This window comes from Narcine bancroftii, chromosome 2, assembly GCF_036971445.1.
Source record: "Narcine bancroftii isolate sNarBan1 chromosome 2, sNarBan1.hap1, whole genome shotgun sequence".
NCBI lineage: Eukaryota > Metazoa > Chordata > Chondrichthyes > Torpediniformes > Narcinidae > Narcine > Narcine bancroftii.
The window spans coordinates 150,905,059-150,923,443 of NC_091470.1; the positions used below are offsets into that span (position 1 = coordinate 150,905,059).

The following is an 18,385-nucleotide window of genomic DNA, read 5'->3' on the forward strand; positions in this document are numbered from 1 at the left end:
ACAATCTGCCAGAAAATGTTTTAAAGAGGGTGGAATGACAACTGGCTTATCTCTCCCAGTACTTAATTTCACCCTGTAAAAGCATCAAGGAAAGGCGTTGAAAATTTATCTGTGGTCAACAGCTGCTCCCTGTAATGAGTCAGTCAGGAGTGCACACAAAGTCCTGAAAGGCCACTCCCCCACTCCCTGCCTTTTCAACCTCTTGGCAGAGATAAAAATTCGCTTCAGGGCATTGGAGTCAAGCAGCTTGGTACAGCTTTTATCTCAGTTTTCTGGTTGGGAACTCAACACTTCTCACTAGTCAGATTTGGGAGAGTATTCCCTTAGTCCTAGGCCAGAATCCTGATGGAAAATGACATTCCCTGGAAGCAGAGAACTCAAAGGTTCCAGTCACCCTTCCTGAACAGACAGGGTGATGACAGCTTATATGACCATGTGAAGGAAGTTATGCTAACCTTTATAAATCACTGATTAGTTCTGAGCTGGAATTGTGTCTAATTCTGGGCGCTCTACAGGAACGACTCAAAGCCTCTGAGAGGGTGCAAAAGGGCATTCCTCAAATTAGACCAGCAATAGAAGATGAGAAATTGGGATATTTCCCTTTGGGGCTCTCAGGGGAAAGAGAGATTTTTAACAGTTGTTCAAAATTCTGAAGAGTTCAGTGGAATAAACAGTGAGATGCTGTCTCCCCAGGGAGGAGAGTTGGTAACTTCGACACCCAGATTTCAAGAGTTTGGCACAACAACCCAAGCGTGAGCTGAGATGGATTTTCCAAGGGCAGACTGTGGGGTGGTTGTAACATGCAAAAGGGATTTGACCCAATACACACAGACTCATTTTCAATGTTATTGTCACACGTACAAGGTGCAATGAGATAGTTTGCAGTTTGACATCCCTTTCATAGTACACAAGTACTATGAGGAGGTAATAAAATAAATTGATGAGGGTAGATGGTCTATATTGGATTTTAGTAAGGCATTTGAGAAGGTCCCCCACGAGAGACTCATCCAGAAAGTCATGAGGCATAGGATCAGTGGAACCTTGGCTGTGTGGATAAAAAATTGGCTTGCAGGTTGGAAGCAGAGAGTAGTAGTGGAAGGAAAGTATTCTGCCTGGAAGTCAGTGGCTAGTGGATCTGTTCTGGGAACCCTGTTCTTTGTGATTGGATGATGAGGCTGGTCAGTAAGTTTGTGGATGATACAAAGGTTGGAAGAGTTGTGGATGGAGCTGAAGATTGTAGAAGGTTAGGGGCAGCACGGCTAGTGTAGTGGTTAGGGCAATGCCTTTACAGTGCCAGTGATCAGGACCACTGTAACCCTTGATTTTCCAAACCAGTGGTAGGTATAGGGAGAGTCGGTGGAGGAGAGGGAGTTTGTGTGATGGTCTGAGCCACATTCGCATCCCTCAGGGAGAGGGAAGCAGCACAGAAATAGGCCCATTTCCCAACGTAGTGTGCAGTGAGGAGGTGGGCAATGAAGGGGAAGGTCAGTAGGGCTATGGAGAAGGAGAAGGATTTTTAATGAGCCAAACAGCTTCTTTTGGATCCATTCTATGTGCCAGCAGAATCGTCGACCTCTCAGACCAATGCTGGCATTCATTTACCCTCCTCAGGTGCCTTCTGCCCTGTGCAGACCCCTTGGGTGAGAAACACCCAGGGTAGTAGGGTTAGCATAGAGGTTCGCGCAATGCTTTTGCAGCGCTAGCGATTGGGATTTGAAGCCGGCACTATCTGTAAGGAGTTTGTATGTTCTCCCCATGTCTGCGTTGGTTTCTTCCAGGGGCTCCGGTTTTACCGGGGTTGTAGGTCATTTGGGTGTAATTAGGCGGGATGGGGTCATGGGCCAAAAGGATCTAATACCTTGCTGTGTATGTCTAAATTAAAATTTATCAAATGATAATTGAAACTGAATTGAGCTAGGACATAGACAGGGCAGAACTACAGTAGGACTTCGAGACAACAGTCTGTTACAGCAACCATCCAGTCATCAAGTTGTCCAAACCTTTCTCTACTAATCCCACTTGCCTACATTAATTCCATGTGCCTCTTGCCTTATTAATTCGCACCTCTTAACTGCTGTCAAGGTTCCTGTGAAGGAGAGCCCTTAGGTCTAATTCCTTCGGTCTGCAACACTGAAGGTGCACATACAGTGACTGTGAAAGGTGATCAGGGTGTCTGCCTTCAACACCTCCCCCCCACCCACCCACTCCCCACCCCCACATTCCATCAGCCGGTGAGCGCCAGACCTAGTCACTGTCTGAGTGAAAAAATATCTTTCCAAGAAAACATGGTGAAAAGGCCCAGAACTTCTCACTTCCCCGATGTTGCCTTTTCTACATCCATGCATAACATCGTAAGTGTTGGATTAGGGAGGAAATTCCAGAGCTTGAGACCTGGCAGCTGCACACACAACCACTGCTGAAGGGTGCTAGGAACTAGTCGCGAGAGAAATGCCCAGAATAGGAAGAGCAGAGATCACGGAGCATAGATCAAATTCATCAAGTGTTGAGGGTTATAATGTGCAATAAAGAAGGGAAGACAGGACCAGCTTCTGCACATAGAATGGAACAAGATCCAGTAAAAGTGAACAACACAATTTTAGGGGAAGCAAAATAAACTGCGGCAGGGAAGGCATTGAAAACTGGGGTTAAAAGAGTTGGGCCCAAACTCCAACTTCAAATTTCAGATTTATTATCAGAGTACATACATGACAACACATACAACCCTGAGATTCTTTTTTCCTGCGGGAGAGGCTGTATTTCCACCTATTGGCAGTGCAAAAAGAAACTGATTACAACAAATAAAGAAATGAAAACAAACTGGCTGTGCAATACAGAGAGAGAAAAAAAATCAATAAAATGCAAAAGTAAAAGTCCTTAAACGAGTCCCTAATTGGGTTTTGTTGGTGAGGAGTCTGATGGAACCTGGAAGGTTGGCTTAAAAAGTCTATTGCTTCATTGCAAGTTTTCAGTAATTCTCTTTGATGCAACACCTTTATAGTGCCAGCAACCAGTTCGAATCCCATGTTCTCTGTAAGGAGTTTGAGCCTGCCAGGGATTTCCCTGGGGGTTCTGGTTTCCTCCCACCATTTGAAAGGTACCAGGGGTGTAGGTTAATTGGGTGTAAATTGGGCGGCACGGACTCATGGGCTGGAATGGCCTGTTACTGTGCTGTACATTTAAATTTAAAAACATTTAAAAGATAAGTGAATCCAACTTACTTCACAGAGGGAAGAATAAACGTGACCTCACATTCAGAGAGACAGGGGTCACTGTGTAATTGGATGGAAAACCATTGGCTGCAGTGACTGACCCGAGTTGACTGTTCTGTACTGACAGAGGGCAAGGTTGTCCTGGACTGGGGACATAGCGAGCACTGAGGGACAGGTCACGGGGGTGGAGGAAGTGCTGCTGGTTTTCGGATCCAGCTGTTGAGAATGTGGAGCTGAAAGAAGCCTCTCATGAGGCAGGAAGTGGGGATGGAATGTGATGCCCTCCCAGTGCTGGGCCAGAGCCAACAGCTGGCCCCCACTCCACACAGATCTCTCCTACACTCACTTAGCCAGAATGCACTGAGAAGCCCACAGGCTTTAACCCTTCCATCCCTGCTTAATTTGTGAACACTTCTCTTGCCTAATTTTTAACTCTTCCATGAAGCATTGCATGTTTGCTATAAGATAATGTTTTTATTGAATGCTTGTTAAGGAAGAGGGCTGAAATCGAGGCACAGCCCACACAGGGACATACATGTTGAATGCCCACCCTGTTGCTCGAAACATTCTCCCACTACCTTAACCAGAGCCGAGAATCCACTAGGCACGTGTGAAGATGCCCTTTAAGGGTGAGCAAGTTGCTGGCATTTCCTGTTGAAGTGCAAACACAAGAATATAACAAATAGGAGCAGGAGTAGGCCATTTGGCCCAACTAGTCTGCTCCACCATTCAATGAGATCATGGCTGGTCTGATGATAGGCTCATCTCCACCTACCTGCCTTTCCCCCATATCCCTTAACTCCTTTACTAGGTAGAAATCTATGCAACCAGGGGGGAGGGAAGGTAGGGGGGGAAAAAAAGGGAGAAAATGCCACTGTGTATATTTAAGAGGGAAATGTTTTCATGTATTTTGATTGATATGGTTCACAGTGTGAAAAAAAATTAAAAAAAAAGAAATCTATGCAATCTTGTCTTAAATATATTTACTGATATCACCTCCACTGCTTCAATGGACAGAGAATTCTACTCTTGGAAAAGCAGTTCCTCATCTCTGCCCTAAATCTACTAACCTGAATCTTGAGGCTATGTCCCCTCAGTGCTCACTGTCTTCCTGGTCCAGGAAAAACCTGCCGTCTCTCATTTCATTGTCTTCCCACCAATAGAAACAGCATATTTACTTCTACCTTATCTATGCCTTTCATAATTTTATATGTTTCTATAAGATCCCCTCTTATTCTTATTCTGGGCAATTAACATTGATAAGGTGCAGTATCCTAGCCAGAATGTCCTGTTTATAGAAATACCATGGCATTTGGTACAGAGATATTCCCAAAAATCAAAATTTCAATGCCCGCTATAAATTGTGTACGTTCTTTCATTGCCAATATTATATTTGCTGTCTATAACATTCCCACACTCACTATAAATTGTGTCTTTCCCACGGCCGCTATAAATTGTGCACATTATTTCAATACCGCTATTATATTCCACACTCGTTAATATTCCCTCACTCGCTATAAATTGCCAGTTCGGCTTTCCCACGGCCATTGTAAATTGTGCGAATTCTTTCAACATGTAAAAATATTCTCATATAGCACACACACATGGGGGGGTTCCTGGTTTGTAAAATATGCATATAATGCACACGTTATATGTGTAAAAATATGGTAATCATCATCACCCCTGCATCATCTCCCCCCCACCAATGCAAGTGTTGACTCAGGAAACCCTGAGGACTAGCATATTGGGCATGGGAAACATATGTTTGAATTAGAGAGAAGCAGTGTGTAGTGCAGGGGAAAGAGAACCATTTCCTTCTCTTAGGTTCCCAAACTGAGCTCAGAGTCGGACATCTTCCCTCCCCTCAGCCTCAACCACACAAGAGCACCCCCTAGTGCACAAAGTGCTGAATGTTTCAGCCCTCTGCAGCATATTGCAGTGTCACCAGCAAAAGTTTTCACTTGGGTTTGAATGCAGCTAAGGGATGAAAAGTCAAGATCTATCGCATTGCACTTACCCATGCTTGCCTGAAAAATGCAGCCAATCAAAGCATTGGCCAATGTCAATGAAATCTGATCTGTCAGAATAATTGAGTATTTTGAAGTATGGTGAATATTGTAAGGTGGGACGTGTGTCAGCCAATTTGCCCCACAGTGAGATAATGACTGGATAATCAGTTTTCAGTAACGTTAGTTGAGAGATAAATGTTGGTCTGGAGAACTCCCCTGGTCCTCTGCAAAATGATGCCGTGGGATCTTCCTTGCCCACCTGTGAGAGCAGACGTATAATTGCTACAAATTTTAATTTGTTGTAAATGGTTATGAACTGGTGTAAATCTCACTAGAATGATGATGTGCTAATAGCGCTCAATTCTCCGGAGGTCCCTGATTTGCATAATTATTCCCAGCGCCAGGTGCTGATTCGGTTGGCTGCAGGAAGCACAATATTGGCAGCGGAAAACTGCATGTTAGTGAAATTTCAGAGGATACCGACGATGGAAAGGAACCGCCAGGTTATAGGAGGGAACTTGCCAGGTTGTGTCAATGCCCTTCACAGTCAAGTGAGTCCTGATAGACCATGGTCATTGATGTGGTGTGAGAGCAGCCAATGAATCTCACCAATCAAACAGCCTCTTGAATGAGTGATACAGTGCCAATACACTGTTGGGAATGCTGCAGCCATCCTTCATAATAACATGATGGGTGGCAATAGGCCTCAATCATTGCCTCTAAAAACATTACTGGAGGAACTCAGTAAGTTGAGCAGCATTAGTGGGAGAAAAAGAACTGTCAACATTTTCGAATCCAAGCTCTTAATCGAGTCCGGATAGAGTGTTTCAGGTTCCAGCATCCACTGTGTGCCTCAATCATAGCCTCATCCTGTCCCTCAGCAGGACCATTGCTCGAGAATGGGACTTAGACCCACAATCTTCTAACTCGTGAGACACAGCTGGTCAAAGCCACCATGGTCTCTTCATGCTATGGTGGTGTGATTAACCCTAGGTGAGTCCAGTCCCATGGGATGTGCCTTACTTTGTAATCGTGAAGGGAACAGATCACCCTTCTAAATAACACACTGGGGATGATCAGTGGTCAGAATGAGAAGATAACCAAGTTTGAGCGCATTTGGGCATAAAGAGGTGGCTTTTTCCCCCAATGGTAGCAGAGGTCTGGAACAGATTGATAGTTCATACACCAGGTGTCAGTATATTGAGTTCTGGAACAGTTTGACAATGTATCACCTCCTGCCACAGATAGAACCATAGAACAATCATAGAATATTACAACAAAGAAACAAGCCAATTGGCCCCTCTAGTCTGTGCTGAACTGTTTCTTTTCTACCTAGTCCCACTGACCTGCACCAAGTTCATTACCCTCCATACCCTTTCCATCCTGTCTAAATTTCTCAAACTTTAAAATTGAGCCCGCAATCACCAATTCAGCTGGCAGCTCTTTCTACACTCCCACCACTATCTGTGTGAAGAAGTTCTCCCAAATGTTTCCCCTAAATTTTTCCCCTTTCACCTTTTAACATCTCACCTACTGCCAATGGAAAAACCTACTTGCATTTATTCTATCTATACCCCTCATAATCTTGTAAGAGGTATACAAATCTCCCCTCATTCTTCTGTGCTCCAGGAAATAAAGTCCAGATTGGTCTCTAATCCTGGGGTAGTGGGTGAGTGTTGGTGAGAGGCAATTTTCCAGCTCTTTTTGGCTGGAGTTGGCCTAATTTCTGGTGGGGTGGGAAATGTACATTGTGCGAATCATGGGGAAATCTATTGATTGGGTAGTCTGGATGAATCTCTTTCAGTCCGTCTCTGTTTAGCTCTTCTTGATTCCCTGAGGGAACCCAGGCAGGGATAATAAACGTTAATGATTAGGACAGTACTTGGTCCCCTAACTTAGGGACAGAAATCTTCCTGTGGGTGACCCTATTCCCACATTAACCTGATTGACTCTTATTAATCCTTTGAGATGGCCCAAGGCTTCCAGTTGGTTTTGACAAAGTGCCAGAGGCATCTGAAGCTCAGAGGATCAAGGAGGGGACCACAACAACATTCTGCAGGCCAGCCAGGAGCCTGCAGTGAGTCCCAGCCCTATCAACATTGAACAGTGAAAGTGTCCTCATCAGCCGCAAGTCTGACTGAGATATTGCTGCCTTAATTGATGTTGGTCAGTAGACTCAAAAAAGGATGCAGAAAAATAACTACAGTTGGCGTGACAACAGAATATTTGGGATCCTCAATAGATCATTTATTCACAACCTGGACACCAACTGCAGATCAACATCACTGAGATGATATCAACCAGAGGTTATTTGGTTCTGTTTTCAGGACCTGGTTTCTCGTTCTGGGGGGATCCATGGAAGAGGTTTGCTGGGGGGCAGTTGGGATTTCTCTCCACTCTCTATCTGGGTTTGATCACTTGCTGACTGAACAGGAGGTGCAGACAAAAAGCTGGCCATGCAGAGCCAGGCCACGGGCATCTTGGACTAAACTCATATCCTGTGCACAGGATGAAGATTATATATGATTAAAATCTGCTTTGACAGCATTTTAATTCCTTTCCTCAGAAATAAATAGATAAGAAAAACATTATGACCTTGAATTTCATACAACGTAATACTTGTTCAAAACTGCAAATGTGGGCTTGTTTCCTGTGAGTGAACTACCTGTGTGAGGAACAACAGACCTGGGGTGAAGCACTGGGGTGGATATAGATCCATCAGTGGATAGTGGGGTGAGTACGGGCCCTTTTGAGGGCACTGGGATGGGTAAAGGTCATTAGTGGGCACTGGGGTGGGTATGATCCCTTCAGTGGACACTGTGGTGGGTACCCAGTGGTGTGGGGACAGGTCCCCATACTAGACACTGATGTTTAGAGTGTAGATGGGTCGGTATAAATTGTCTGTGGTCCATAAGCCAGATTTGAGTGAGAACTGGTTTGGATTTAGAGAATTTGACACCAGCTCATTGGTTAAATTTAACTTGAATGTGGAGCTACTGAAAAAACACGGAGAACATTCAGTTCTCTTGTTCATTCAGAAGAGTACAAGTCAAAGGACTTTCTATGTAACATTAGCTCCACTTCATTATACTTATTAACGTTGGTGCAATCCCTCCTTGTCTTTCAACTCTTGGAGCCCACGCCGTTTTCTAGTAAACCTGCCCTCAGTTATTCTTGGGTGCGGCGCTCAGAGCTGAACAGGTCATGATATGCAGTTTCTCTCCCTCTAGTGCAGTGAACTCCATGGTAGTTCTGTTAGTTCGTTGAATGGCTAGTAAATGAGCACCAAGCGCTCATTCCATTAAATACTTCTCCCTCCTGCTGGCATTTCTCCTTAACAATCTTCTGAACCAGTTACAAAAAACAGCCCTCCTGTTCCAACGATCATTATTCTCATCATTCATTGAAAAAAAAGTCAAGAGTTTAGTTAAAACAAATCCATGGAGATCATGGTGTTAATAAACTATCTGTTACACAATGGGAATTAACAAATTTGCCAGATGAAACCCAATATGCCCATGTGTACAGAAACACATGGCTGAAGGAAAGTGGAGACCCCGTGTCCTGTGAGTGGTGTAGCATGAGTTTTTAATGAAAAATTCATTCACCGGCTGTGGGCATTGCTGCCGCTTACTGCCCAGTGCCTGCTGCTCTGTGAAGTTGGCACACTTCACTTTACCCAGGGATGGTGCTGCATGCGATACTTGTTCCGAATGTTCCATTCTCAGTGAATTTTGCAGGACAGGCGAATGAAATAGATTCCGTGTTTGGAAGTTGTTGCTTCCAAGCCGTTTTTGCCAGATTACCACGGACAGTTACCATAGTGACTGTTGTGCTATTGTGTGATTTAATATATGATGAATCTGCTCTATTTAATTGGACAACTTTGTTATTTGATACTGAGTCTTCTCCTGGTGCGTCCTCCCCTCTCGACCTCCTCGGGCTTGCACCTGGGATCAGCAAGGTTAGCCTGCTTGTTCTCTCTAACTCGATTCAAACATGTAGAATGAGATTTAAGTCTGGACATCTGTCCTCAGCTTCTTGTGGGATCTTCTACATGAGCAGGCAGGTAGTTAGTGAGTATGGGGGTTTAGGAGGAAAAGATGACTTTGTGCTCACATATAGCACTGAGATATTCCTCACGTATGTTCATCTGTTTTGGTCCATGGGTTAAAATTCCACCACCATAGCATTCATGAAACTATTGAGGGAGAAAATGCAGCAGATGAACTTTGAACCTTTTTGTCCAGCATTTCCTGGGATTATTTGGAAAGACTGGGTGTTCCAAAAAGTCTGTTCTCCCATTTCTCTGCTCTGAGCACCATGCCTTACCCCACACCCTGTCTACAAACATCCGGAAACCTTCTCCATCCCTGCAACCCTCCGATACCTCAGCACTCATCCAGTACTAGCTTTTTAAAAAAAAGTTAGACATAGAGCATGGGTAACAGGCCCTTCTGGCGCATGAGCCTATGATGGTTGATTACACCCAATTAATCTACAAGCCCCCCACCCCCGACCCCCATATGTTTTTTTGAAGGGTGGGAGGAAACCAGAGCACCCGGAGGAAACCCACATAAGCATGGGAAGAATGTACAAAGTCCTTAACATGCTGCGCCAAATTTGAACTAGGCTTCTGGCGCTGTAACAGCATTGCGCTGACCGCTGTGCTAACCATGCCACTTCTTGCACACTGGTGAATAATAGCACTCCACAACATCTTGCCTTAAGATCTGGCAGTCCTTCCCTAAACCACTCTATTTGTCTCTCCACTCAACTTCACTAAAGTCTTAATATTTTAACTGTAAATGCAAATCATTAATCTGCAGATCTGGAAGAAAAGCAGAAAATGCTTGCCAGGTCTTGCAGCATCTATGGAGAGTGAAACAGAGTTAACATTCCAGATCGAAGATCCTTCAGATCCTTTCATGTCTGCTGAGTGTTGATCACATTTTTTTGCTCTGATCCTAATATTTCATTTGTAAAAGGAGGTGTCAAAATGTGACCTGACGACATTCCTGTCAATTCCTATGGGAGATTTTCAAGGTGCCGTACAAGCAGATTTTTCTGCTGGAGCAGAGCAGAGAGGTTGGAGTTAATGGAAACTGCAGACTGGATCTGAACAAGTGCCAAGATCAGGAGAAGGGCTGGACTGCTTGGCTTGGAGAGCGAGCTGGATACATTTCACCCTAGGTGAATTACTGAAAGGAAATGACAGCATCTCATTTTTTTGTCACAGAGCTACATAAATCATCCTTCAAGTAGATTTGTTGATGCCTGTATCAGAATAGCCCATTGTTTTATCCAGACATCCTGTTGCAGCTGTGCAGTTTATCCAGCTCTTAACCCTCTCAGCCCTGGCTGCTGCCCCACATTTTTTATTTCTTCTCGATTTCATGTTAAAATTCTGGCCAACTCTCTCCTCCGCCCCCTTCTGAAGTTGTTGACTCCTGCCTGGTGCCAGGCAGCCATTTCGTTCCTCCTCTCCCGAAGGCTCAGCAAAGGGGAGAGATTTCAGAGAGGGGGAGCTGATGGAGGCGGGGTGGGGGGGGGTGTGGCTGGTGGTGGGTGGAAGAAGAATGATTCAGCAACACAAATCAGTTTCTTTTTTTCTTCCTTGTTTATCTTCCCTTGTGAGTTGCTGAAATGTGATGGCTGTGATCAGGATCCTGCTCTCACAGGCTTTGGGCTGCTCGGGGCTCCTGGCCTGGAACAGAGTGCACGACGGCGCAGGAAGAGTGGAGTGAGGCGTGGGAGGGCAGCTTGGCGCAGCTACAGAATCAGAGCCTGTTGAAAGAAAAAGCAAGAGTGTGGTGGTGTGGGAGAAGTACGTGGACAAGCTGCAATGGAAAGGCTCAATGATTAAATGCCCCGCCCTCCCCCACCCCCTCATCTGGTCCACAACTTCCCCTTGGAGTCTTCAGAGATTAAAGATTAATTTTCAGGAAAAGGCTAAGAGCAAACTCACGGGGGAGGATAAACAAGGGCGGCTTCAAAAACTGTGTATTTCTTTTACAAATGCATTTGAATATTTTTTTGTTTGGTATTAAAAATATTGAAAGTGCAAAAAAGGACTTGTTTACCCAGGAGGTCCTTGGGAGGGAAAGGAGGTTACACTGGGGATTCCCAATGAGTTTGGAAGTGGATGAACATGACCAACTCCATGGGGATTCTTGGCACCCAAATCCTGACCATCCAAGCTAGACACTGCAGGATGACCCACTGAATTTAGGGGATTGCATGCATCAACTAGAGGCTGGAGCTTATGTGAGAAGACTTCAGGATCAGAATCTGAACTTATGGTCATGAACGAGTCACAAAATCAGCTGATTTGCGGCAGCTTCGCAGTGCAAACATTCAAATAACCACCTTACAAAAATAAATAAAAACTGCATAAAAAGTCAAAGCAAGGCAGTGTCTTTGGTTCATTGATTATTCAGGAATCTGATGGCAGCGGGGAAGAAGCTATCATTGAGTGCTCGTCTTTAGGCTCCTGAACCTTTATCCCAATGGTAGCATTGTGAAGAGGGCATGGCCTGGGTGGTGGGGGGTCCTCGAGGATAGAGGCTGCTTGCTTGAGACACCACTTCTTGTAGATGTCCTTGATGGAGTGAAGTCTGGTGCCCGAGATGTTGCAGGCTGTGTTAACAATGGCCTGGAGCTTTTTTCTTGTCCTGAGCACTGGCACCTCTGTACCAGACAGTGATGCAACCAGCCAGAATGATCTCCATGGTACCACCTGTAGATGTTTTCAAGAGTTTTCCATGACATGTGAACGTCAATCCACTCCAGTGAGACAAGCTCACATCCTCACTACATAGGTCCAGGCCTCTGGGTGCCTGGTCCATCTCTACTGCAATAGAGCAGAACCTTTCCACCAGCTAAAAGCCAGGATTGCATATTCTCCATGTTCATGGATGAGCTCCAACAGTGCTCAGAAAACAACTCTAGGGAAAGGCAGTCAGTTTGGTTGGTATCCAATTCACCTAAACATTCATCCCTTCACCATGTCACAGCACGGTTTCCCAGCTTGCTGCAGTTACTTTCCACTTAGAAAACTGCGCCCCAAACTAGCAAGAAGGCCGAGTGTGAGGGAACACCATTTCCTCCAGTTTCCCTCCAAGCGGCACAGCCTTCCGATTTGGAAATCTATCGTTATTCCTTTATTGCCAAGGTGTCTAAGTCCTGGAAGTCCAGACCTGACCGCATTATAACACAGAAGGAGGTTGTTTGTCTGATCACATTCATTGCAGCATCAACTCACCCTTCATCCTTTGTGCCACTTCCCTTCAGTGGGTGGGGGAACTTCCAGTAACCATTTCATGTCCCAGCATGTCTTTGGGTGGTGGGGTAAGTGTGAAACCCCACGCAATCAGACGGAGAATGTGCAAAATTCACAGAAACAAAGTCAGGATGAAACCTGTACTTTAAGTAGGTGTCAATGAGCTACCTGTCTATACTAGTCACTGACACCTCCTCACGGAGACACTACAGACAGGTAACTCACCGACACTTCCTCATGGTGACCAGTGCAAACAGGTAACCCACTAACACCTCCTCATGGAGACACTACAGACAGGTAAGTCACTGACACCTCCTCATGGTGACCAGTACTGACAGGTAGCTCAGACACCTCCTCATGGAGATACTACAGACAGGTAGCTCACCAACACCTTCTCATGGTGACCTGTGCAGACAGGTAGCTCACCGACCTGATCATGAATTTAAAACAAAGTCAATTTCCGTGCAAAATGGGAATAGAACTTGGAATCCTTTTCAGTTCACCAGTGGCTAATCTGCGGCTTGTTTGTGTTGAGTTGATGCCATGGGTGGATAATATTGCATCCCTAACAATGATATTTCTTGACAAACTACTTGCATTTGCATGAAGCCTCAATATAACTAAGCAACCCAAAGCCAGGAATGAGTTATTTAAGGTAGTAAGTGGGAGGGACTGATGATGGACAGCTTCCTGGAGGTAACATCCTGAACTGACTGCCCTCCTTCAGCTCTTGCCAGGGTATGCCAAAACATCAATCCTATCCGCACTGTGTCTCTTTGCATCATCTGGAGATTGAAGTCCCTTCACTTGTCTCACTAGCTGACAGTCACCTAATCAGCCCATTTCCCAATGTCAAATATTGTCACAAGAAAACTGAAGTGTTCAAACAGCTTTACTAAATGAAAAATAATTGTTCAATGTCACTCTAAGTTTTCTCTTGGGATTTTTGACAAAGTGGAATCTTGTCTTGAAATTGCTGTGATATTAGGGGAAAGAGGGAGGTGAGGGATGGTTCCCACAAAATTTTGGGGAGGTGGAGGGAGGCTGGGCGATATGAGTAGTAGGCGGAGAGATCCAGAGTTTAGGGCAGTGGATTCAAGTTCAAGTCTAGTTTATTATCATCTGATTGTACAAGTACAACCCAATGAAACAACGTTCTCTGGTCCTCAGTGCAAAACACACAGACACACAACCAGATATAACTCACATACAGGCAAACCATACGTATGCAGGACAAGTATTTCCAAACACTATAAATAAATAAATAGATCGATTTTATTTCATTTTAGAGTCTCAGATGGTTAGTGTGAGCAGTTCCTTGGGTTGTTCACCGTTCTCACTGTTCGTGGGAAGAAGCTGTTTTTCAGCCTGGTGGTGCTGGCTCTGATACTCCTCTATCACTTTCCCAATGGGACCAGCTGAAAGATGATGGGTGGAAGGAGTCCTCAATGATTTTGCGCACCCTCTTCAGACAATTATCCTGGTAGATCACGTTGATGGGGGGAGGGCGCGTGGAGGGGGTCTCCAGAGTGATCCTCTCTGCCACTCTCATGGTCCTGTGGATTGATCTCTGATCCATTTTGCTGCAGCAACCTTACTTATTCGATTCTGTAGCATAATAAAAGGATAAAGATTTGTATTGAAAAACCAGTGTAGCGGTGGTTCTCAACCAGTGAGCCACGGCATGTTAGGCTGGAAACTAGGTAGACCTTAGACCATAAAAGTTGAGAACCACTGCTGTAGAGTGATTAGAGGCAATAGGACTGCAGCAAAGTTTTTCACCAGAAAAGATGACACGACTTCCTTATAAGGACAGCAATGTGTTACTCACTGTTGGTTACAAGTTAGAAACTGTACTAAAAGTACTGAGTGAATCAAATGACACGGTGCCAGTCAGGTTTGGCTTGAAGCCATGCACAGTACATTCCACTTTATTGATTGGTAACAACTTGGCTTAAAATGTTCAGGGAGCAATCTTCAAGTTCCGCCAATAGTTACATCTGTAAACATGCAGACAAGCTGAAGGAATGAAAAGTATTGTATTCGATGTAAATAATCTTACAGTGTGTTCTTGATACAAACTCGAGACTAAACTTGAGATCCGTTATGCTTCCTGTGCAGACACAGAGACACCAAGACCAATGGCATTGACCTTACTCTGGCTTACACAGCAGTGACCACATGCCCTGAGGCGGAAATGGGCACTATCCAAATGCGAGGTTGCTTTTTATTAAAGCACAGGATGTGAAATTTGGTGACAAGGCCACCTTTCATTGCCCATCCACACTGCTCATGGGCTGAGGGAGAGCTTACGGTCAACCACATTGGTGGGTTTGGAATCACGCGCAACTCTCAGTGGATCAGGATTTCAAATTTCTTTCCACGAAGAGCATTTGATGATGGGTTCGTTATCACCAGTATCCACACCAATTTTTTTTTTAAAATTCCAGATTATTATAATCTGTTTCAATTTTAATTTCCTAGTTGCTTAGGAGAATTCCTAATTTCACTAAGATTGTTTTAAATTTACATTTAAAATTTAACTTTAGACATACATGATGGAAATAGGCGATTTCAGCCAAATTACACCCAATTGTCCTGCACTCTCGGTACGTTTTGAATGGGGGAGGAAACTGGAGCTCCCGGAGGAAACCCTCTCAGACACGGGTAGAATGTACAAACTCCTTACAGGCACCATAGGATTCAAACCCCAGTCACGATCGCTGGCACTGTAAGTGTTGCACTAACCGCTACGCTAACTGAGACGCCCTTTTGTTTGGTATGTGAAGCTTTCTGCTCCAGTTTACATACAGTGGCTATCGGTGGAAATGGAAGCTCACTAATAACACTGTACTATGAAGAGTTTGCTTTATGGCCACTTTTGGCCATATTTTATGGATTTTCAAGTCAAGTCAAGGTTATCGTTATCTGATTGCACAAGTACAACCTAATGAAACACCGTTCTCCGGTTGATGCTGGTTTTGAGCTGCTCAACTCAAAAATCATCTTAAAATTTTCTAATCACATACCATTTTTTAGATATAACCTATTTTTGTAATCTCCTGTCATATTTTAAGTCTACTTCAAGCATACAAAACCATGAAGTGCAGAATGTCTTTGAAAATTCATTTTCTGTATTCATACTTGGATATCTTCCCTGCTGATCTTGGTGTAGTCAGTGATGAACATGGGGAAAGGTTTCACCTGGACATTGTGACAATGGAAAAGCGGTATCAGGGCAACTGGAATCCATCAATGCTGGCCGACTGTTGTTGGACACTGGCACGAGAGGCATCAGATGCTGAGTACAAATGAAAATCAGCGACAAAACATTTTTAGGTCGGTTGAACTAATGCAATGTGTCAGCATCATTATGCGATTAAACATGTTAAATTCAATAAAAGTTAATGTAACGTTTCTCCAACTTCCAATGCGATACAGCAAATCTGAAATTATCTTTGCATTCAACTCGAAGTTGTCTGTCATAATCCCCAATTTCTTTTCAACATGCAAACCTTTTGAAAAACATTTGTTCTCCAGTGTTACCGGGAAGCGTACAAAATCTAAAGGATCTCTCTCCATGGCAGCCGTAGAACAGCTGCATGAACAGCTGCCAAGGTGGTCAGAGAGAACACAAAGATGAGGGAACAAGGTGGTCTGCTGTGCGCGTGGGTGCCTCACTCACGATCTCCGCCCAGATTGAGTCCAAGCGACATCACAACAGGAGCAAAGTGTGGATCAATGAGGCAGAGATCGTAACTTGACTTACACATATAAAATGACTATAATCAGCAATGGTCAACCAGTGATAAGATGCCAACATGGAGAACTGAAGCTGGCAGATATGGTGTGCTGAGCAAAACATCAGGATCAAATGAAAACTTTTAAATTCTTCCCTCATCACTGATCTTAGTTGATAAGCTGTTACTTTTTTTGTGTGACTGTTCAACAGAGGCCAAAGACTGCTAAAATCAGAATCAGAATTTATTGTGATGAACATGGCATGAAATTCATTTTTTGGCAACATTCCATGAAAATATGCTACAAATTATATTTCAAAATAAATAAATAGTGCAAGAAAAGAGCATAAAGTGAGGAAGTGTATGTGGTTCCTTGTCCATTCAGAAATCTGATGGCAGACGAAAAGAAGCTGTCCTTATGCCACTGGGTGTTCATCTTCAGGCTTTTTCCTGATGGCAGCGGAGTGAAGAGGGCATAGCCTGGGTGTTGAGGATCCTTAAGGATAGAGGCTGCTTTCTTAAGTACAGCCTCTTGTAGATGTTCTCAATGGAGTGGAGACTGATGCCCGTCCTGTAATGGTGCTGGCTAAGTTTACAACCAACTGTAGTCTTTTCCTGTCCTGTGCATTGGCACCTCTGTACCAGACAGTGATGCAACCAGACAGAATGCTCTCCACTGTACAGCTGTAGAATTTTTTTAGTCTTTGGTGACATACTCCTCACGATGTACCTACTTTTTTCGTGATTGCATCGACATGGAGGCCCCAGCACAGATTCTCAGAGATGTTGACACCCAGGAACTTGAAGATCTTGACCCTCTCCACAAATGTCACTCCTTCTTTCAGCAAGAGAAGTTAACAGTTGTGATATAATTCAGTGTCTTTAGACATTAGAAAATCCCTGGATGTGCTCAGATAAAATACAACCCAAATGTTCAATTTTCATGGAGAGTAGACATGATGTCCAAGGTGACGGAAAGCAAGTGAAATTGCTTTTGTGTCTGACTCTGTTACAGGAAATGGGCACTACGGATTTATTTTTTACAGAAATGGATTTTGAGAGAACTGATTCAAACTCACCAATGGTTAATAAACATGGCCTCTTAAGATATGGTGTCCTGTCTTCTATGTAGGTCAGCCTTGGGGCACGCTAAGCTTAACAATTGCTTTTCTGCAGCCTACAGCTCCCTTTGGCTCCAATCTGCGCAGCTCAGCCAACTCTAAGAAAGTCAGTCATTGTGAGGCTGGCATGCGATTCCCGGTAAAAGGAAAGCAAAGATGGGGAGTGTGAAATAAATCTGGCAAATAATTGAACCAGTGAGGTAAAGACAGGGGATGGGTGGGGGATGGGGGGAGGAAGGGAGAGAGAGAAATAACGTTGGAGATAGATAACGGAGAAAAGGCACTGAGGAAATGGGAAAGTTAATGAGCGTGAAAGAGAGAGAGCAATCCAGAGGGAAAGAGGCCCTCTGCTGATACATAAAGGAGGCCATTCATTGTGATAAATCTACTGCAGAGCGTTTTGACCATGATCCATTATTAAACTAGATTTTGGGGGGGGATATGGAGCCCTTGATTTGAAACATGACTATTGCCTGCCTTTGTATTTTGATCATATTTCCGAAGGTTGGAGATAGCTAAGAAGAGCTGATCCTTACAGACAATGAAGCAGAAATAGATCAGATTAGGCTGGATAGTTGCTCTTTGGCTCGTGTAGATTCAATGGACTGAATGGCCTGAATGGACAGGAAGGAGACAACAGGCAGGCAGCCATAAACTTTGTCAAAGAGCTTGTTCTCAGTATTTTAAAGGGCCAACATATTAAAAGACTCATCCCAGCCTGGCCACACTCTCTGCGCACCTTCTATCAGAAAGAAGATTCCTGAGTGTAAGATTATGCAGCACCAAATTCAGGGATGGTTTCTTTCCTACTGTTATCAGGCTTTTGAATGAACCCCAGAAGAGTAAAATTAAGTTGCCATTGCTCTGTACCAACCGACCTCTCTCTGTCACTCTGCACTTTTGTATTGTGTCTTACTCTTTCCACTATGTATGAGATGTCTACTGGTCTGCTTGTAAAATTATCTCTATTCCTGCAGTTTCATACATGTGACAGTAAGTGAACTTGGAATGAGGTGGAGAGACA

The 18,385-nt window shown here is 44.2% G+C and overlaps 2 protein-coding genes across 2 annotated transcripts in view; one reads left to right on the top strand and one right to left on the bottom strand.

Moving 5' to 3' along the window:
• LOC138754370 (uncharacterized) overlaps positions 1-18,385 on the top strand; it is a 107,114-nt gene that overhangs the window by 77,786 nt on the left and 10,943 nt on the right. The gene's annotated exons all lie outside the window — the stretch shown is intronic.
• Positions 13,758-18,385, bottom strand: part of LOC138754369 (MORN repeat-containing protein 1-like) — a 260,124-nt gene continuing 255,496 nt past the window's right edge. The window contains exon 14 of the mRNA XM_069918561.1: positions 13,758-14,108. Within this exon, the coding sequence (XP_069774662.1) occupies positions 14,095-14,108 (14 nt within the window). The 3' untranslated portion in view covers positions 13,758-14,094. The remainder of the gene's footprint in view (positions 14,109-18,385) is intronic.